This window comes from Oryx dammah, unplaced genomic scaffold, assembly GCF_014754425.2.
Source record: "Oryx dammah isolate SB20612 unplaced genomic scaffold, SCBI_Odam_1.1 HiC_scaffold_8, whole genome shotgun sequence".
Lineage (NCBI taxonomy): Eukaryota > Metazoa > Chordata > Mammalia > Artiodactyla > Bovidae > Oryx > Oryx dammah.
Genome location: NW_024070192.1, coordinates 33,908,008 through 33,929,717, shown reverse-complemented (window position 1 = coordinate 33,929,717; position 21,710 = coordinate 33,908,008). Strand labels below are relative to the sequence as shown.

Genomic DNA, 21,710 nt, shown 5'->3' with positions numbered 1-21,710 from the left:
GCCGCACCTCGGGGGCGGGGGTTGCGCACCTGCGGGGCGCACCTGCGGGCCGTGCGCAGGTGCGGGAGGCTTGCGGACTGGGGCCTGCGGGGTGCGCTCCAGGCCGCCCCTCAGGGCCCCACGTCGCCCGCGAGGCTGAGTTACCTGCCTGAACTTCTAGAGGCAAGGAAAACTTGGGGAGCGAGAATGGAATTCGTGATATGACACCCCGCCCCGCTTCATGCCCTTCAGGTGTTTACTCACTGGCCCCTGATTAAGGACCATCCAGTTCCCCTTCAGGAGCCGTCCCTGCCACCCTCACTGACAAATCCTGCCCCTTCCGCAGGCTCACCTGCTCGCCTTCCTGCTTAGTTTCCTCCACAGTAGTGTCCCTGTCAGACACACTACTGGCTTCTGTTTCAGGGGTGTGTCTGGTTGACTGTCTCTCTCCCGTCAGAATCAAAGCGCTATTTTTGTCCCCCAGGGCCTAGAACAGTCTGACTGGATGTGAGCTGCCCCTGGAAGAGGCATGACTTTAGGTAACACAGTTTCCTCCAGTGGAGACATCCCCTGAGAGGGACTGACAGCTGAGGGCGGCCTTGAGGTGGCAGCTCCTCCAGGCAGCCCTCCAGCACACCCCCACCCCACCAACATTATGCATGTCCTGGATCGGTTTTTATTTTGGGCTACATGTGTGATCTTAGTTCCCCAACCAGGGATCCAACTGTGCCCCCTGCATTGGAAGCACAGAGTCTTTACCACTGGACCACCAGGGAAGTCCCTGGATGGTTTTAGATTATCCCTAAGAGTGCTTTGTTGTCCATTTGGGGATACACACGCCTGGGATGGCTAGCTAACATTTCATCCAAAAGTCACTCCAGAGGCAGTAATACTAGCATGTGAACAATCTTACATCAACGGAAGTGGATTTATTAATTATCCCGAAAGATACTGGCAAAATTTCACATGTCACATGGATTGTTTATAATTTTTTTGAGGCATTTCCTCCCTTGGTGAACAGGGTATTAGAATCCAGAGATTCCAGCAGCCCAAACCCTTTGGAATAGCAGCCTTTACTCTGGGATGGCCCAGTGTTCATCAAGAGCTGTTCCGTGAACTTTTCAAGCAAGATTTGTTCAGAGCACCTAATTTGACTGGGGGTGAGGATGAGAGGGCTACTTGCCAATGCACACCTGAATGTGCAGCAGAATTTGGTCTACGACATGCTTTCTTTGTAAGCTGGTGGGGAAATTGTTGCGGGAAGGCTCAGAGCCTTCCGTAACTCTGAGTAAATCCTGCAAACATTTAGTCCAAGAATCTAGTACTTGTTGCCCAAATTGGTATGAATCAATTAACATCACCCCAATGACAGAAAAATAAAATCTAGCCATGTTCAGCGATGCCAGTCATTCCCAGTTTAAAGACACCTTAGTCACATTCAGGGCTGTTCCTAGTTCCCCCCTCTTCCCTAGGCTCCTCACGGGGCAGCTTCAGTGGAGGACTGCACATTCACCGACCTCTGCATCTTAGCTGTTTAGGGTCGACTGCCAACGAGCAGCTGGAGAAGGCAATGGCACCCCACTCCAGTACTCTTGCCTGGCAAATCCCATGGATGGAGGAGCCTGGTAGGCTGCAGTCCATGGGGTTGCTAGGAGTCGGACACGACTGAGCAACTGCGCTTTCACTTTTCACTTTCATGCATTGGAGAAGGACATGGCAACCCACTCCAGTGTTCTTGCCTGGAGAATCCCAGGGACGGGGGAGCCTGGTGGGCTGCCGTCTCTGGGGTCGCACAGAGTCGGACACGACTGAAGCGACGTAGCAGCAGCAGCAGCAGCAGCCAATGAGCAGCAGAGCCTTCGCCATGTGGTGTCCATCAAGATATCCGCAGTCCATATCCTGGGGTCCCTGCTGCCACCTCACGGCTGCACCTCTCCCCTTTCACAGTGAGACCCCTTGGGCTTGTCTGCATTCAGCTATCTGGGAAAAACCTTACCGGCTCCCCATGCCCACAGAGGCACAGGGGCTCTCTTTAAGGCTACTCTTGGGCCCATCTGCCTAAGCACCCCAGGCAGCCCCTCTTACACCATCTCCTTAGGCTTTGAGAATGTGCTCAGACTTGCCCCCCACTCCTGGGGCACTAAGGCCACAAGAGAAGTGCCTACTTCTCTACTCTTCGGTCCCAAACTTGGAAGGGACTCTTCCATCCCATGCCCAGTCACTGGGCATTCCAGTCACCATGCCTAGCTGATAGGTATGAACTTAACATCTGGATATATGCTGTTGAACTCAAAGCCAAGAAATCTGATGTCTTTAATCTCTGGCTCCTCTGAAACAAACTTGCATTCCCACCTCCACTTTGGCAATAGTGCTGGTCAGGAGGCCCTCAGTGAACGTGAATGAGGAGGGAGCTGGGCAGGTGGACAGAACACACCAGTGAACGTTTCACCAAGCTCTCACCTAGCTAAACGGATTCATCAGGTTAGACTAAGTCGTGCCTCCGCTGTCTGTTGAAATACACATGTTGAGAATTCCCTGGCGGTCCAGTGGTTAAGACTGTGCTTCCACTACAGGGGGCGCAGGTTCAATTTCTGGTTGGCGAACTAAGATCCCACGTGTCATGCAGGGTGAAAGTGAAGTCGCTCAGTCGTGTCCGACTCTGCGACCCCATGGACTGTAGCCTACCAAGCTCCTCAGTCCATGGAATTTTCCAGGCAAGAGCGTTGGAGTGGATTGCTATTTCCTTCTCCAGGGGATCTTCCCGACCCAGGAATCGAACCCGGGTCTCCCGCATTGCAGGCAGACGCTTTACCGTCCCAGCCACCAGGGAAGCCCGTCATGCAGGGTGGCCCAAAAGAAAAAATTTAAATGAAATAACATACAAGTATTGCTGGATATCGGATGAAAGCAGGGAGACTTTAGTGTGCATTTACTGAATCTAACATGTCGTCTCACCTGGGAGAGACGCCCTCCTGGGAGTGGTGGCAAGGCTGAAGGGAACAGCCTGGGCGGGAAGGGAGGGTTGTGGCTGCTGCTGCTTGCTTCCTGTTTTCCCCAGGCTGCTGGGCCCTGGCCCGGACCGCAGCTCTCATCTTGGTTTCAGCCTGAGTGGGAGAAGATAGTGGGAGAGGCGGGAACTGGAAATTCACGCAGGAGTGGATGCGGGCTTGAGGAGCTGGGTTCTATGTGCATGACTTGGTCCCGGCCTTCTTGGGCCTTTGTGTGGGTGCTGCTCCATCGCCCCCGTCCTGTGCTCCGTTGCAGTTGCCGGCTTCTAGATGCGGCTGGAAGCCGCCCCAGGGAACCTTGTTCTAGCCACTGGGGCAGGGACGGGTGGTGTATCCTTTCTCTCAAGCCCGCCACTCTCGGACTCCCCTTTGGGTTCACTGGACGATGCCAGAGAACGTGTTAATGGGTATCAGAAGAGGCTTAGCCTTGGCTTTGTTCCTTTCCATCTCCTGCTGGTGGGAGCTGAACCCCAGCACTTTGGATTTCTGGGTCCTGGAACACGGCTCTGGACAGGGAGCAACCTCAAACCTATGGGCAGAGAGAGGCCAGCTCAGGAGACCCATCTCAGGGGTCAGATCTGTCTGGGCATTTTAAAGGTATTGACAATATACCTTTAAAATATACCCTTTATTGTCTTGTATAGATAAGGGAGAGGGACCGATGAGAGCTGAGGAAGAGTCAAAATGAGAAAGAGCATGCTGGGGTGAACACAGGGAGAGGACGTGCCCAGGTGGGTCACTCTGTGTGCCTGCCTGATCCAAATACACCTCCCAGGTGACTCCAGTAAGTGTCACATTAACTGCAGCGTAGCTGCCTCAGAAGAGCAGCCTGTGTGTGTGTGTGTGTGTTTGTGGGGGAGTGGGGCACAGTGCCAGCCTCAGGGATGGGTCAAGGGCTGCAGGCTGAGCGTCTGTAGAGGAGATCTGGAACCGTGTCATCTCAGCTGCTGCCCACCTTCAGCCACTCAAGTGCTCTTTTGCCTGGATTTAAGTCATCACCTGAGTCCTTACCCATCTGGGACAGCTGCCTGGCACAGGATTCAAACCCCCTTCAAGGTGTTCAGGGCTCGAGGCAGGAGGGGGAGGGGCTGGCTGCCATGGAGCCCAACCTCACCTGACCACATCCCTGTACGTGCGGCAGCTGTCCTTGTCCAGTGACAGGGTCAGCAGCCTCCGGTCCTGGCTCTGGATCTGGATGTTGGTTGTCCGGAAGGTGTTTGTCACCACCTGCAACAAAAACAGCTCAGGGAGCATCACCTTGGTAACGGATGGCCCAGCCAACACCTCCTGCCCTGTTCATGGGGGCCCCCGCCTCTCTTTCTACAAGTGACTCTTGAGCAGTGACAGCCCCGCAGGAAGCGCTTCTAGGCTGCCCTGGCCCTTGACTTGCCCATCATTTGTGCAGTTCTTTTTTCCAACCTGTTGTCCTTAATTTAAAAAACAACTTGGGATGCTGTGGCTGGACCCTCCAAGTGCTCCAGAGACCTGAGCACCTCCTATATGACAGGCGTGTTATGTGTGAAATTGGGGGATACTTCCAGGTTTTTATAAGCCCTGACCCCAGTTATTAGTTGGATTGCATACAAGATCACTTCTCTGGGGCAGAGACAGAAGGTCTAGAAAGTGGCAACTTACCCCTGTGAGTCAGACCAGGCCTGTATCAGTTTGTTCCAGGGTACCAGTGATAGGCAGGAGGGATCCATCCTCTGCTTGGGAAACCCGGGTAGGGGTGGAGGAAATTCCACCATCCAAACCCAAAGCCCTGTAGCTTCTTCAAAATGCACCCAGGACCAAAGGAAAACAGCCCTGAGGCAGCCCTCCAACCTGTGACCTGGGGAGCACGGAGGTGGGGCAGGGGGTTGCTGCTCTTGAGAGGCCCCTCCTCCTGGACAGAGAAGGTGGAGCATCTTGGGTTCCAGATGGGGCTCTGAGGGCCTTTCTGGTCACTGGCCACTTCCACATGTGGACAGCAGGTTTGGGTGATCCACCACCACGGAACACTAGTTTCTAGAGCCTTAGTCTCCACCTCTTTCAAGCACAGAACTGCCTTTCCCAAACATAAAATTAGAGATTCTGATCTGAGTGGTCTGGAGTCCAACCCAGGCCTGGGCATTTTTCATAAGGTCACCACTGTAGGCAGGGCTGATTTGTCTTCCTGCTGTCAAATTGCAGGGAACTGCTTCCCTGATGGCTCAGTTGGTAAAGAATCTACCTGCAATGCAGGAGATGCTGGTTCTTTGCCTGGGTTGGGAAGATCCCCTGGAGAAGGGCAAAGGCTACCCACTCCAGTATTCTGGCCTGGAGAATTCCAGGGACTGTATAGTCCATGGGGTCACAAAGAGTCGGACACGACGGAGCAACTTTCACTTTCAAAACAGCGCCGAAGGTAAGAATCTGCCTGCCAGTGCAGGAGATGAAGGAGATGCAAGTTCAATCCTGGGGTTGGGAAGATCCCCTGGAGGAGGAAATGGCAACCCGTTCCAGTATTCTTGCCTGGAAAATCCCAAGGAGAGAGGAGCCTGGGGGGCTACAGTCCATAGGGTTGCCAAGAGTCAGACATGACTGAGCATGTATGCATGCAAACAGAGACTAAACCTGGGGAGGTCAAGCTCATCCGGGCATTTCTGCTGGACTTTTGTGGACTGGGAGGGTTGGCTGCCAGAAGTCTCTGGGCAGGGTGTCCAAGAATCTCCCAGGAAGAGAGTCAGAGACTCCACACCCAGAGCATCCGGGTTCCTATCCTGGCTCTGCCATTTATTAGTTGTGTGACCTTGGACATGATTCTTAATCTCTCTGTGCTTTTTGTTTCTCACCTATTGAGAACAAAAATATGTTACTATTAGCATCTACCTTGTAGGTAAAAGGGAACTCACTGGGGTGTTTAGATTTTCAAAAATCCCACAACCAGGTTATTTAAAGAGGTCATTCAAAATAGAAACCATTGTAAGGAACTGACTTTGAAAGAGGAAATACATGAAAAGGAAATAGGTCCACCCTGGAGCTCGAAGCTCAAACACAGAGCATCCTGTCTGGAAATCTCAGCTCAGTACAGAGCTTTCAGCCCGTAGAGGGCTCCTCCAGGCCAGAGGCTGCCCCAGAAAAAGGGAGCTCTAGTTAGGGGTGAGATCCTGCAGAGGTGGAGGCTGGATCAGGAGACATTTGGAGAGCTCCTGCTGTGAGCCGTTCCCACAATGAATGATGGGAGGGTGGAGAAGGGCCTGAGCCCTACAGAGGCCTTGAGATCACATCACTGATAGTTTTGCAAATGCTGCCCATGGCCATGTCCCCAGGGTTTGTGGCGGGGAGGGTGGCAGCGGGCACAGACGTGGGGATGTAGCTCTCCGGGGAGAGGGGTGGAGGATGTGCAGGGAAGGGCCTCCTGGGGAAGATGACACCTTAGTTTAATCTTGAAAGAGAAACAGAGGTTCTTAAAGGAGGACAGGGAAGAGAAAAGGAGGAACGGGGTTTCAGGCCAAGTGAGGCACAGAGAAAGGATGGCCAGCACACTTCCAAATGTAACTGAGCATGGTGCTATGGGGCCTTCCGGGGAACAGGCCCCTCCCCCATATCCTCTGCTTCAGTTCCTCTCTGAAGTACCTAGATCACAGTATCTGATGCACATTTCCTGAGTTGTTTTATTACAGATGCTAAAACCACCACCAATGGAAAAAATTAACTACATGATAATTATTAATTACATAATCATGAGCAGGTAGCCCCCAAACCCACTGGCACCTAATGATTGATGGTGTTAATGCCTATGACATCATTCCGTTCCCTTGCCATCAACCAATCATAGAATTGTATTATCAGCTGATCACATACCCTAGGACGCGCCTCCCTCATCTGGCTTTTAAAAGTGCTTTGCTGAAACTCCTTGGGGAGGTCGGTGGTTTTGAGCATCAGCTGCCCTGGACTCCTTGTTTGGCACCTGCAACAAAAGCTACACTGCTCTTCACCACAACCCAGTGTCAGTAGACTGGCTTTACTGCATCTGGGCGAGAGGACCCAGATTAGGTTTGGTATCACAGATAACCCAGTGTCAAGGGCATGCAGGGCTGGCTGTGGTTGCAAATGGAGCGGAAGAGGAACCAAGCTATGCAACACTGAAGTTCTTCCACCCTTCTGCCTGCAGAGAGGAAGATGATCAAGGGGTTTTAAGCACGGAGTGATGTGTCTGTTTTAGAAAGATCACACAGGCAGAAGTGTGGAGAGTGGACTGAAGGAGCACTGGTGTGACAACGGGGGGCTGTTGAGTTTGTCCAGAAAGAGGTGGATGAAAAATCTGGCCCAAGAATGACAAGTTTGTCTAGAATTTTCACTAATTTTAGCACTAAGAGCCTCAAATCCTAGCAAACTCTCCAGTCCCAGCAGATTGGGACAGCTGGTCAACCTTGCTGGACCAAAAGGAGGATGGAGAAGAAGGGAGGGGCATGAGAGCATTTGAGAGGGAACACCAGCAGACAAAGGGAAGTAAGGAAGAGAAGGCATCTGAGCTGACTCCCAGGTTTCTGGGAAAGGTGACTGGTTAACGATGGCCTCACTGGACAGGAGATGGACACAGCAGAGGAGGGCATGAAATAACAACAGCCACTAACACATATGGGACCTCCCAGATGGCTCAGTGGTAAAGAATCCACCTGTCAATGCAGGAGATACAAGAGACACTGGTTTGATCCCTGGGTTGAGAAGATCCCCTGGAGAAGGAAATGGCAACCCACTCAAGTATTCTTGCCTGGGAAATCCCATGGTCAGAGGAGCCTGGCAGGCCAGAGTCCATGGGACTGCAATGAGTCCGACACGACTGAGCGACTAAATAATACCGTACCACATATATAGCTCTGACTTGGACAAATGCTCTCCTAGAACCTTTACATGTCACCATCATTCAGTCCTCACAGCAGCCGGATAAAGTAGCTACCATTATTATCCCCATTTTCCAGATGGTGAGACTGAGGCACAGAAAACTGGAGACACTTCCCTAAAGTCACATAGCTGGTAAATGAGAGCCCCAAGATCTGAGTCTAGGCAGTCTGGCTCTAGAGAACTGCACTACTGGAAAGCTCTGGCTTTGGTTTTGAGTATCTTGAGTTTGGGGTGTTGTGGGACACCCAGCTCATGTTAACTTAGGGGTCAGACACTCAGAGGTGAATGTCAGAGCAGGAGATAAATGTGGGTGCCCTGAACAACTTGGACTAAAGCCACAGACATAGCTTTGATAGCCCAGGAGCTAAGAAAAGAAGTGGGTTATGGACCAACGTGGAGAACACTATTTAAGGAGCTGATTTAGGAAAAAGAGTCCAGAGGAAAGGGTTGAGTAATGCCCAGGGCTAGGATGAGGTGGGAAGTGATAAGATATCCTGACCTGCAGGGATGCAGGATGTCACAGAAGCACTCGAGACACTTGGGCATCAGACCTCCTAGGCAGCTTGACCTAAAGGGAGCATCTGCCTGGGTGAGGGGGGAGTCCAGGCTTTCTGACAACATGGTTCAGGTGTAATCATGCACTCCAAGCCCAACTGACTAGGGCAGTGACATCCAGAGTGGCCATCAGATAGGGAGAAAATGGGCAGGTCCTATGTCTGTATCTCTATGAGTATCAATAAGAGCAAAGGGCAAAGTGCAGTGGTAGGGCCATGGGCTGGTTTTATTTGGCCAAAGGCTGGGGCCATTGCTGGGACTTCTTAGATGCTACAGTTGCTAAGAATCCCTCAGCCAATGCAGGGGATACAGGTTTGATCCCTGGTCCGGGAGGATTCCACATGCCACGGAGCAACGAAGCCCATGGGTCACAATTACTGAGCCCACGTGCCCTAGAGCCTGTGCTCTGTGACAGGAGAAGCCGCTACAGTGAGAAGCCCAAGCAGCACAAGGAAGAATAGCCCCTGCTCGCTGCAACTAGAGAAAGCCCAAGCACAGCAATGAAGGCCCAGTGCAGCCAAAAACAAACAAACACAAAGGCTGGGCCGTTGCTGTTTTGGCTGCTGTGAGCAGGGGATACAGTACTCGGGTGCATTCTGTAGTTATCTGTGTGCGTCTCAGGTCCTCCGATGGTCCAGGTGGAGGTAGGGGTGGGGCCTTACCTCTTCCAGGGCCCTGGAAGAGGGCCAGTGGGTGCTCAATATTTCAAACAGACTGGAAATCAGATTCTTCCCAACAGGAAGACTGGCTCCAACAGCAGGGGCTCACAAAGGCTCGGGGTTCACTCCCTCTTCTCTGCACACCCTCCCCAGGTTCTCTTCTCTAATTCACCCTACCCTGTGTGAATATCCCCGGTTCCTGTCCTCTCCAGGACTTACAGAGAAGGACCTTCCTGCCAAGTTGGAGGTCTTCACAATCTCTGTCACACTAACTCTCAGGCACGTGTGGTCTGTGTCGGGCGCAGCAGTGGGGGTGCAGTAGGTGGGCCCTGAAACTGGGAAGGGTGAGATGCGGGGCTGTGAATGGGCCTCCAGGGAAGGAGGGCAGCTGGGGATGCTATGTCCTAAGAAGGACACGAACCCACTGTGACCACCACCCCTTCCTGCTTTAACCCCTTCCCGTACCCGCTCATGCAGGGGAGCGTCACCCTGGGCGGCTTGATGATGACCCACCTGAGGGCCGGGCTGGGCCTCGCCAGGCAGCCTGGTGCCCAGCTCGGCCCGGCATGAGTGGGAGCTGGACTATCTTCCTGCTCTCCCAGGGACGGGGAGGGAGGCTGCCTTCCCCCGCTCCCTCTACCCACCCCAGCTTCCCTGCTTGCCCAGCTCCTCACCTTCAGTGTCACTGGCTGGAAGGGTCTTCAGGACCAGCCCAGTGGCGCGCAAGGAGACGGTGACCTCCTGGGTCCGGTGGCTTAGCAGGGCCTGGGGAGGGGGACGCAAGGACAGAAGGGGTCCTCAGGACAGGGCACACATCCCCACATCAACAGTCTGCTTGTCTCCCCACCCCTCCTTCTCTGCTTCCCGCCACTGCCCTGAGCATCAGTTAAGCTAACGTCCAGTAAGGAACCAGAGGACGAAGGCTCAGAGCACTCAATCCTGGGAGCATGTTCCTTCCTCCAGACTGAGGACTGTACTCCAATGCATCTAGTCAGCTAGGGAGGAGGGTATTTTTGAACAAAGGGACAGTGCCCTGTTCCTTACATCAGATGGCCTCCTCGTCCATATGTAAGGCCAGTCATAACCCACCCATCCCTGCAAAACTCTCTGGAGGTCGGGAAACTGGGGGCTGTGTCAAAGGAAGGTCAGAAGGTCCCTCTGTCTGCTCCCCGCTCTCCCCCACCATGTTCCTGACACCTGCCTCCCTCCAGTGGTACCTCTGGCCACGTCCTGATGGCACCACGCCCACTGACCTTCTGGTAGCAGATGGAGAGCTCAGCCCCTGGACCCTCAGCCACGCCTCTCCTCCGGGGTGAAAAACTATCTGTGGGAAGAGAAGAGGCTGAATGAAGGTGGGAGGCCCTATCCCTCCCTCATCAAGGCCCAGGTGAAGCTGCATCTGTTCCGAGCAGAAAGGCTGCATCTCAGGGGGGACCAGGCTGCCCTTAGGGCTGGGCGAGCCTGCAGGGGACAGGGCACTCTGGTGTTCAGCAGAGGTGGGAAGGAAGGGGTGGGATGGGGCCGTGAGAGGTGGGAGGAGTTTCTGGAAGTGGGCCTTGAGGAAGCTGAGTCGGCTGAGCTTTGGGAAACGGGAGACAGATGCTCACCTTTGGGGAACTTGGAGTCTTGGATCTTGACCTTGAGCTCGGTGAGGAAAATGTCCTCGGCAGGGTCTTGGCTCAGGTCACCAGAAAAGATCTGGAGGGAGGTTGCGAGGGGAGAGGGAGGCTGGGGGAGGTCGTCCCTGCCAGGGGCAGCTCCCAGTAACCCCCACAGCCCAGGATGTTTTTAAAATATTTACTTATTTATTATTTATTTGGCTGCACTGGGTCTTAGTTGCCGCATGTGGGATCTAGTTCCCTGACCAGGGATCGAACTCAGGCCCCCTGAGTGGAGTCTTAGCCACTGGACCAGCAGGGAAGTCCTGGGATGTGGGATTTTGAACTTCCCACCACTGTCCTAGAATCTTCCATGTGCCGACCGCCTTGCCATCATCTTCCCCCATCAATCGTTTAATATATTTTTCTACTCATTTGAGTTCTCACAAAAACCCTGTGATGAAGATTACTTTCCCCATTTTATAAATGGGGAATATGGGGCTTCCCTGGTGGCTCAGTGGTAAAGAATTCGCCTGCCAATGCCAAAGACATGGGTTCGATCCCTGGTCTGGGAAGATCCCACATGCCACAGAGCAACTAAGCCTGTGTGCCACAGCTACTGAGCCTGAGCTCTAGAGCCCTCGAGCCGTCACTATTGAGCCCATGCACCCGAGAGCCTGTGCTCTGCAAAAAGAGAAGCCACCATGGTGAGGTGCCTGCAAACTGCAACTAGAGATCACTGCAACTCAGGAAAAGCCAGCACAGCTACAGAGACCCAGCACAGCCTATATATGAATACATAAAGTCATTTTTTAAAAAAGGTGGGGAGGGGGACTTCCCTGGTGGTCCAGGGGTTAAGAGTCCACCTTGCAGTGCAGGGGACATGAGTTCAATTCCTGGTCAGGGAACTAAGATCCCACATGCCTCACAGTAACTAAGCCTGCATGCTCTGGAGGTGCAAGAGGAGAGCCCGTGTGCCACAAGCCAATGCAGTCAGTAAATTAAAATAAATATTTAAAAAAAATGTGGGGAGAATCAATGTGAGGGAGGTGAAGGGAGCTGTGATCATACAGCGAGCATGCAGAGGGACCAGAAGGCGAACCATGAACTTCTCACTACCTCACACTGCCTCTAACTCTATACCCACTGCACACAGCCAGTCCCACACTGACCCATCCTCTGATACCTCCCCCCCACACACAGTTTACTGTGCTGCTAGCAGGAGACTCAAGATGAACAAAGTATAGTCTCATCTCAGGGGACTCAGAGTCTTGGTGGGGAGGCACTGGCGTCTGCAGATACATGACAAAGTGGCAGTGGATCGTGTAATGGGGTGAACAGAGCAGAGGTGAGGGCAGTTGCTGCAAGAGGTGAGGTTGGCAAGGATGATGGGGAGGATGTAAGGACAGAGAGTCCTTCCGCGTGAAGTCTGCTTCTGCTTGAACGTGAGGTGTTAGAAGTTAACGATTATCTTACTTATCCGGAGAGGAAGAAGATAAAGTCAACAACCAAGAATGTCTGGATGGGGGACTTCTCTGGCGGTCCAGTGGTTAAGAACCCACCTTGCAATGCAGAGGACACGGGTTCGATCCCTGGTTGGGGAACTAAGATCCCACATGCCGAGGAGCAACTAAGCCCATAGGCCAAAACTTAGAGGGTCTGTGAACCACAACGAAAGATCCTGTGTACAGCGAGGAAGACCTGATATGGCCAAGGAAATAAAATAAATAAATATAGGGGGAAAAAAAGAATGTCTGGATGAGTTTATGACTTGCATCTTCATCCCCTGGTTCCCCGGAGCCAGGGTATTTAGGTTGTAGGGTCCTGGAGTCCAACAGGCTGCCATGGTCTCGTTGGAGCCCCAGGTGGGAAGCTTACCTTGACCGTGTAGATCTGGAAATAGACAGGCTGGGTGCCCATGCGAACATAGTAGGTGATGGCGTCTAGGACGAAGGGGTCTACAGTCTGGGATGTGTCCAGGGAGAGAGGCTGTGAGGGAGGGAGGGAGACTGTCTTCAGCCAGCTCCCTCCACACTGCTGCGGGAGCTGCCACTTTCTTAACAGAGAAACTCCAAAACCCCCTCGTGCCCCTTGCCTTGCACTAACCTCGCTGTTTCTTCAGCACTGTCCAAGCCTTTCCTGCCGGCTGATTTCTACCCCTAATCAAAAGGGTCCCTCCAGCACCCCAGTGTTCATAACAGCACTATGTACAATAGTCAAGACATGGAAGCAACCTAAATGTCCATCAACAGATGAATGGATAAAGAAGCTGTGGCACATATATACAATGGAATATTACTCAGCCACAAAAAGGAACGAAATGATGCCACTTTCAGCAACATGGGTGGACCTACAGATTATCATACTAAAGGAAGTATGCCAGACAGAGAAGGACAAATATCATGGGATATTACTTATATGTGGAATCTAAAAAAAATAATACAAATGAAAACTGAACACCGATCCTGAGGGAAATAAAGACTTTAAGAAGTGAAATTATACCACACCCCCAGAGGGTAACTTAATGTGCTAAAGAAGGTCATTCTCCAAAATTCAATCAAAATCTCAACGAGATTAAAAATAAAACTTGACAGGCATTCCCTGGCTGTCTAGTGACTAGGACTCTGTGCTTCCACTGCTGGGGGCATGGGTTCAATTCCTGGTTGGGGAACTAAGATCCCAATGCCTTGCAGTATGGCAAAAGAAAAGAAAAGGAAAGGAAAATCCCAAACAAACAAACTCAACAATGGAATTCTAAAACTTATATGGAAAGATAAATAAACATAGTCTGAAAAGTTTTGCAAAAGAAGAGTAATGAGGTAAATGTATCATGCCACATATTAAAATATAAAAGTGCAAATTTATACAGAAATGAATAGATCACTGAGAAAGAATAAACTCCAGCATGTGTAAGAATTTTAATAAATGATAAAAGTGGCATTTCAAGCTGATAGTATACCCAATAAATAGCTTTACAACAATAATCTAAACACTTGGAAAAAATAAAATTACATACTGAAGTTAATTGCAGACAGGTTATCTAAATGTAAAAAATTAGATGCTAAAAGTGTTAGAGTAAATTATCAGTGAATTTAATCTTGGAATGGAGAAGGTCTTTCAAAGCATGGCTGCAAAGGCAGAAACCATAAAGGAAAAACATATTTGAAATTCTGTAGGTCAAAACAAACCCCACTTCTGATAAGACTGAAATGAAAAAAGTGGGAAAAAAATGTCTGCAGCACATATGACAGCAGAAGGCCTTTCAAATCAGTGAAAGTCGAGCCCCTTCTCTGCCTGTCCTCACCACAGCCTGGGCCTGGGGACAGCACGATGGCTTGTGGCTCAGAGAATATGCTTTGAAATGAAGCTGCCTTATTCCAAGTGGGACTCATCCTGTTACTCTGGACAAGAGACCTAATCGCTTTGTGCCTCAGCTGCTTGATCTGTAAAATGGGGATGTGGTGACTATAGCAGGTAGACAAACACGCGTACCCAGCTGGCAGGGCTGCAGGTGGGAGTGCTTAGAACAGTGCCTGGCATGGAGCCATGCTCAGGAACGTTAACTGTTGCAGCCGTTGCAAAGAGGCCCAGGAAACTCACAAGTTTCCAATGAGAAGCATATCATTGGCCCACACACTTTAATAAAGAATAAAAAATGTTTCCCTTGTCCTCTCCACACAGCGGGACTGTCCAGACAGGAAGGTGCCTGGTACAGAGTAAATTATAGCCACTAGCTCCCTAGGGCCCCTCTTCTGCCTTATCCTTGTGGGGCCCCTTGCGGCTGACTCTTGAGGTCAAAATTCAAGAAAACACCCCCCACCTCCCACCACTATCCCTCACCCCCCTACCATCTCTGCCAGCTTGTGGATGGTGGGGCACAGGGTGTTGACGATGCTCTCGTACCACGGGTCCGCACGGCCCAGGAACGCAGCCAACTCTCCCAGCTCCGAACGCCTGGATGCTGCAGACATCTGCGAACAAGGGGACAGGGCAGACGGGTCAGGCCCTCTCTGGCACTTTCTTCCTGCTCGGTGGGAGGCGGGTCCCCACGTACCGGTCCTAGACAAACTAGCTTTGGGAATGGGTCAAATTATTCAAGCTCTTGGGGCCTGGATTTCTGTACCACATGAAGACGGGTCTCATACCTGAGGTGAAGCTGGAACCCCCCTTCCCGAGGATGCCTGCCAGGGACACCAAAAAACGGTCATTAGCCTTAAAGGGGAGAGACAAGCAGTGCCTTGAATTTAAGGATCCCCTGTCAGAAGTAGAATGGGCGATAGAAATGAAATATTGCCAGTGCGGCTTCATCTCCCCCTAGGAAGGGGTAGGGGTGTGTGTGTGTGTGTGTGTGTGTGTGTGTGTGTGTGTGTAAGAGAGGCCCTCCTGTTTGAGCATCAGCTTGCCACTGATTCCATCAGACAAGCAAAACGAAATCAGCCATGGTGTCGTGGGGTCATGGGCAGGCTGCCACAGTAAAAAGGCATCTCTGCCACCCCTAGGGCCCATGTCTGTGGCTTCTGTGATCGAAGCCCTCCAGGTCTTGCCCAGCTCCGCATCCTAAGGAAGACTGACCCCAGCTCCTCCTCCTGACACCCTTGAACCCTTCCCCAGGGCTCACCCCCCAACTCTGCCCTCCACCCCTTCCCCTAGGTTCCCCCATCTCCCAACCACCCCCTACCCAGTCCAGCACCTCGGGAGCCAGCAGGGGGATGTAGTAGAGCTGCAGGCTGAGTCGGGGGGTGAGGCAGAACCTCTGGGTCTCTCGCTTCCTGGCAGGGGGAGCAGAGCGCAGGCATGAGCAGGGGTTTGGGCTTCCCACAGACTTGGTTCCACCTCCTGGCTCTGTTACTTAATATCTTTTTGACTTTGGGCAATTGACCTGCTCACTCTGAGCCTCTGCCTTCTCATCTGTAGAATGGGTGCAGTAAAGCAGGGAGCATGGTGCTCCACGGTGGCTGGGTGTGGGGTTTGGGGGGAATACCGTGTACCCCACCCTCCATTCCACCCTGGTCTCGGCCTCCCCCAGCCCATTTCTCCATTCTTCATCAGCCCAGGCCAGGCCCACCTGTGTCCCAACCGTCCCCAGCCGCCCTCTGGGGCCCTACCTGAGGTTGCAGTAGGCCCGGGCCAGGCGCCCCAGCATCCTGTCATCCCCCAGCACCAGTACCCGGGCTGTGTGCAGCCGGGAGATGCCGGGCAGCAGCTCCCCATCCCCGCTGGGTCTGCCAGTCCTCCGGTGCAGCCCCGGGGGCCCATCCCAGCTGCTGGGCATCATGATGTCCGCGGGCCACACCCGCTTCTTGATGCCCCCCTTGCGCTGCAGCCCAGCTCGCTCTGCCTCGGGGCTGCCAGGTGTCAGCAGCTCGTCGGCCCCCAGAGGAAGGTCCCGCTCGATGCCACTGTCGGTGGACAGCATGGATGCCCGGGCCAACTCCCAGTCTGGCAGGAGGCCCTGAAGATCCAAGGCCTCCAAGTCTGCACTGAGGCGCAGCTGGGTTTGCGGGCGCAGGAAGAGCACCAGTTCTTTCCCTGGGACATGAGACCAAGGGGACTGTCAGGGTGGAGAGGGGACACCAGGCTGGCTGGGCCTCACCCACGAGGCTGGTGGTTCCAGTTTGCCACACACTTGTTAGCTGAACAGAAGCCCCATGAGATGCTTTGAGAAGGAACAGAGGTTATGTGGCAAACAGAGACTGAGAACCCCACATACTCATACCACAAGTAAACATCTTAGAGGTTCGAGAGCAAAGACATCAGCTTAAAGGGCTCTGAGAAGTCCTGCTGCAAAGACATCAGCTAATGCACTGCCTCTGGACTCTGGAGCCCTCTTCCCCGTGGGCTCACGAGCACCCTCCTGTGCTCCCACTCCCCTACAGCTTCCCCTGGAACAGAGACAACAGAGCATCAGCTCCTGGAGAGGCCTCTGGGCTTTTCCAATTGCCTTTCATTTTGTTGCTCGTGAGGAAACTGAGGGTCCAAGGGCACTGAGCCCATCTAGGGTGACCCAGCATGTGAAAGATTGTGTGGACCTGGAACTTGGTTCACCAGCCTGGCACTGCCCACTGCAACCTACCCCTCTGACTTCCCCCTCCCTTGAGAAGAGCAGGGCCTGTGGGGGAAGGAGACCGACACCAGCATGGAGGGGAAGTGTGGGCCCCCTCCTGCTCCAGGAACCACAGGTTCTTTGGCACCTGCCTCCTTCTTAGGGTATGCACTGTCTATTGGCATCAACATGGTGTGTGGCACTTTCTGGACACACGTGACCAGAGGCTAATGCACAGGGCTGCTCTGACACAGAGAAATGCTTTTCGGATGCTGCAGACAACTCAATGGGCAAGGAACACACACACAGACACACACAACAGATGCATAGAGACACAGAGACAACACAGACACACACACGCAAACAGACATACAAAGAGGCACACAGGCACACAACAGATGCACAAGCAGACACTCAGAGATAACACAGACACACACACAGAGGCGCAAAGACACACACAGGCACACACAGGCATAGACACACACACAGGCATAGACACGCACACAGACACAGGACAGATTTACATAGGGATAGGCACACAGTGCACACACAGACACACACAGGCACACAAAGGCACATACAGGCATAGACACGCACACAGACACAGGACAGATTTACACAGGGATAGGCACACAGTGCACACACAGACACACACAGGCACACACAGGCACACACAGGCATAGACATGCACACAGATACAGAACAGATCTACACAGGGATAGGCACACAGTGCACACACAGACACACACAGACACCAGCACACACACCGAGAGACATACGCATAAACACACAGAGGCACAGACAGACACACACGCATATCCCCCGTGGTTTCCAGCCCGCTCCCCATGGAGGTCCAAGGCACTTACAGAGCTGCTCCTCGTCAGTCCACAGGTGGAAGGTGATGCGGGGGCTGGGCAGAGGGACACTCAGCGCCCGGTCCTGGAGGGGGTCACCTGAAGGAAGGAGCAGGCTGTGGAGACCACGGAGGAGAGGGTTGTGGGAGTCTTCTCTGCCCCACCCCTGGCCCCTGTCAGGGGTCCCAGAGGAAGTGGCAGAGACTCACTACCTCCCATGTCTGGCCTTGCTGAGTTCCCCTGCCTCTCTGCCACCATCAGCTCATTGGAGCTAACACCCCTGGTCTCGCAACCCAAGCACGCCTAGTGGCTCCTGCTTCCTGCAAACTTCCTAGCTGGAACCATAGGACCCTTCTCAAGCCAGTCCACTTTATCCTTCCCAACCTTTTCTCCCGCTGTTGGCCCCTCCCACTGCAGTCCCACCCCCAGCCCCGCTGCTACCACGCTGCCGTTCCCACTGTCCATGAGCAGACCAGGGGAAGAGGCCTCTGGATTTCTCGGGGTCTTCTCTAGGAGCTGGGTGCAACAGATGCTCCATTAACGTTAATTTTACAGACTCACGGCCAAGTACTAAGTGCAGAGGGAAGCCTGCATCTAGGGATGAGACCAGGGCCAGCTGATCCCCACTCCTCCATCCAGAAGCTTCCTGACACTCCAGCCCCGGGAGTCATTCCCTCCCCAGACCTTATTGGCTGCACATTCGGCACACCTAACGGGCAGCCTTAGCGTTTAACTTCCCCAGAGCACGGCTCCCTCCAGAATAAGGCTGCAGCTTCCTCAGGTGAGAGCAACCCACAGTCACGGAACACTTACTACTGTTCTCACCTCACTTACCATCTCACCAGGTCCTACCAGTGACCCAAGGTCACAGGGAATAGTATCTTCACTACAGAGGGGAAGTCAGTGGCACAGAGAGGTTAAGTAACTGGCCTAAGGTCAGACAGGAAGGGGCAGAGCCAGAATTTAAATCCAGGCAATCTGGCTTCAGAGTCCATGCTTTTACCCATGATGTGGTGCCCATAACCACTGTCTCATATAGCCCCCTAGAAGCAAGGGATCAACGGGGATGCTGGCTGGTCAGTAAGATGTGCTGGGCAAGTCTGGGTGGGAAGCAGGTGTCTGGATATGGCAGAGATGGTGGGGACAGTCCAGACAGGTCTTGTCCTGCCAATGCAGAGTTACCACTGAGTTAGCAGGTGGTACCCAAGAAGAGTAAAGCCAGGTTTGCTCCAGGGTTTGGCCCAACTTTGGGACTGGGGGTAGGGTTGGGTGGATGGGGAGCTTCATGAATAGGTATTTCCATGTGGTAATCAGAAGCACTACAGAATACTTATTTTTTTGCTGCACCGAGAGGTATGTGGGGTTTTTGTACCCTGAACAGGAACTGAACCTGTGACCTCTGCATGGGAAGCACATTGGTTATTATAATATACTGACGGGCTTCGCTGGTGGCTCAAATGGTGAAAAAATTCTCCTGTAATGCAGGAGACCTGGGTTTGATACCTGGGTCATGAAGATCCCCTGAAGAAGGGAATGACTACCCACTTCAGTATTCCTGCCTGGAAAATTTCACAGACAGAGGAGCCTGGTGGGCTACAGTCCAGGGAGTTGCAAAGAGTCAGACACGACTGAGCAACTAACACCACACACCTAAGAACCAGACAGCCTATGCTTGAATCTCAGTTCAGCTACTTAGGAGGTGGGTGACCCTGGGCAAGATTTATAGCCTCTTTCTAACTCAGTTTTCTCATCTGTAAAATGGGGATAATGCTTTCTATTTCATAAGTAGTTTACTGCGAGGATTAACTGATTTAATCTATGCAAACTGTTTCAAGGGCTTCTCTTGTAGCTAAGTCGGTAAAGAATCTGCCTGCAACGCAGGAGACCCAGGTTCAATCCCTAGGTGGGGAAGGAAATGGCAACCCACTCCAGTATTCTAGAGTCCATGGTGTCACTGGAGTCAGACACGACATTGTCTAAACCACCATGTAAACTGCTGAGAACAGCAACTGTGGTGTAGGGAGGTGCCCAGTAGGTGTCAGCTGTTATCATGACCAAATTACCCGCCTTCATATTAACCCAGGACCTTCAAGTTCTTGAGCATCCTCAGGCCCTGGGCTCCTGGGAGCTGCTGTGTGTCCCACCCCTGCTTCAGCCACACTGGCCCGCTCCCGGCTGGTTTAGAGTTGCTCTTTGGCGCCCCCTGCAGGTGCCCGAACCGCAGCTCACCGCGCCTGCCTCTTACCGCCGCAGCGCCCCCTGGCGGCCGCCGGCGGCCCCAGCAGCGAGCAGTAAATCTCCTCCAGCCTCTCCAGGTGGACCTCTCGGCTAGGGCTGGGCTCTCTGGCCATCTGCTCCACTGCTGTCACCACGGCGTGGAAGTAGCCCTCCAGGGCGGGGCGGGAGCTGGCCTGCCGAGAAGGAGCATCAGAGGTTGAGCCTTGGCCCAGCACCTCCCGCCCCTGCTCCGCCCAGTCCTCAGGTGTACCCACATCTGGTGGCACCTCCCCTCTGCCCTGGACACCGGCAGGAACTTTCCCAGGATAGCTTCTGCTCCCCACGTCCAGGGACTCGCTGTTGCCTGATGCTCTCTGCAGCTGAGGTGGGGTCCCCTCGGCCCCTCACTTCCTGTTGTGGGGGGATGGCTGGCGACCAGGAACCCAAGGGGCCAGGGATGACACTGACGCCCACCCTCCTCGGAATGTCACCAAGCATTCTGGATCACTGTTCTGCGGTCACTAGGATGTAAATTCCAGGAAGGCGGCAGTTTTGTCTGTTTCGTTTACAGCTCCCCAACCCCTATTACATCTGCCGGCACAGTAGGTGCTCAATACATTACTTGCCGCATATTTCCTAAACATCTGCCACTCCTATACTGCTTTGACATACCACCTATAATCATTACTTTTCTTTAAATCGGTGCACTTTTTCTTTGGTTCAAAATTATATCAAAAGGAAACTTTATATTGCTGCTCTAAGTAAAAATGCTACAGTCACTTCTCATAAATAGAAAATAAGTAAGCTGAATATAATAATCACAAGTGTTAAGCTCTCTGTCTTGTCTGACTCTTTGCGACCCTATGGACTGTAGCCTGCAAGGCTCCTCTGTCCATGGGATTCTTCAGGCAAGAATCATGGAGTTGGTTGCCATTCCATTCTCCAGGGGATCTTCCTGACCCAGGGGTCGAACCCGGCTCTCCTGCATTGCAAGCCGACTCTTTACCATCTGAGCCACCAGGGAAGGATCACAAAGCTCTGTTATTAAATTCTAGCCAGGTACTATGGGCTGCCAAGGCTTTAGAGCTGGCAGCTTGCTTTCTCTTTTGAGAAAGGTAGATTAGCGAGTGCTAAAGAGGTGAAGGGGAGGACTTCCCTGGCAGTCCAGTGGTTAGGGCTTCACCTTCCAAAGCAGGTGGTGTGGGTTCCATTTCTGGTTGGGGAGCTATGATTCCACATGCCTCGGGGTGAGAAAACCAGAACATAAAGCTGAAGCAATAGTGTAACAAATTAAAGACTTATATAATGGCCCACATAAAAAAAAATTCTTTAAAAGAAAAAAAAAAAGAGGCTAAGGGTAAAGCACCAGAGCCCTTCCCCTTAATAGAAACAGGTTTTGAAAGAGTTCCTCCCTCTTTGAAAGAGCGGCACCACACTCTCCAGCACCGCAGGCTCCGTCTCCAGGGTACCGTCCTGCCACCCTGACCTGACAACCACCCTGGGTCACCATTCTCGGGCTGTGTCCTGCTCCCTACTCCCCAACTAATCCCAGCTCATCACTGAGAATGCAGGACCCAAAGAAGTGACACAGGCGGGCACTGCAGGACTTGCTCTCTCTTCTGTTCTAGGGGTCTGCTGAGCAAAGTCTTAACTTCCTGGGCTCAGGGAGAGAGGGTCATTCTGACTATTGAGGCTTCCAGTAAACACCTGCTGGATGATCAACTGAATGAACACAAGTGATGACAGGGACAAGGAATCAGAGCTGGAAGGGACCCTGGGGACCATCTCATCTTGTTGCTTCATCTTACAAATTGATTATAAGTGAATTTAATTAAATATTTACCAAGTACCCCCTAGGTGCCAGGCACTGTTCTAAGTTCCAGGGTACAGCAGTAAATAAAACAGATAAAAATTCCTGTCTTGGGGACTTG

The 21,710-nt window shown here is 52.6% G+C and overlaps 1 protein-coding gene across 1 annotated transcript in view; it reads right to left on the bottom strand.

Moving 5' to 3' along the window:
• Nucleotides 1–2,879: 2,879 nt before the first annotated feature.
• PIK3R6 (phosphoinositide-3-kinase regulatory subunit 6) overlaps nt 2,880–21,710 on the bottom strand; it is a 47,626-nt gene continuing 28,795 nt past the window's right edge. Inside the window, exons 9-20 of the mRNA XM_040243379.1 lie at nt 19,808–19,973; nt 17,575–17,661; nt 15,771–16,194; nt 15,356–15,434; nt 14,514–14,636; nt 12,544–12,654; nt 10,675–10,765; nt 10,321–10,391; nt 9,742–9,832; nt 9,287–9,402; nt 4,102–4,214; nt 2,880–3,516 (exon numbers count right to left, since the gene is read on the bottom strand). Of these exons, the coding sequence (XP_040099313.1) occupies nt 3,363–3,516; nt 4,102–4,214; nt 9,287–9,402; nt 9,742–9,832; nt 10,321–10,391; nt 10,675–10,765; nt 12,544–12,654; nt 14,514–14,636; nt 15,356–15,434; nt 15,771–16,194; nt 17,575–17,661; nt 19,808–19,973 (1,626 nt within the window). The 3' untranslated portion in view covers nt 2,880–3,362. The remainder of the gene's footprint in view (nt 3,517–4,101; nt 4,215–9,286; nt 9,403–9,741; nt 9,833–10,320; nt 10,392–10,674; nt 10,766–12,543; nt 12,655–14,513; nt 14,637–15,355; nt 15,435–15,770; nt 16,195–17,574; nt 17,662–19,807; nt 19,974–21,710) is intronic.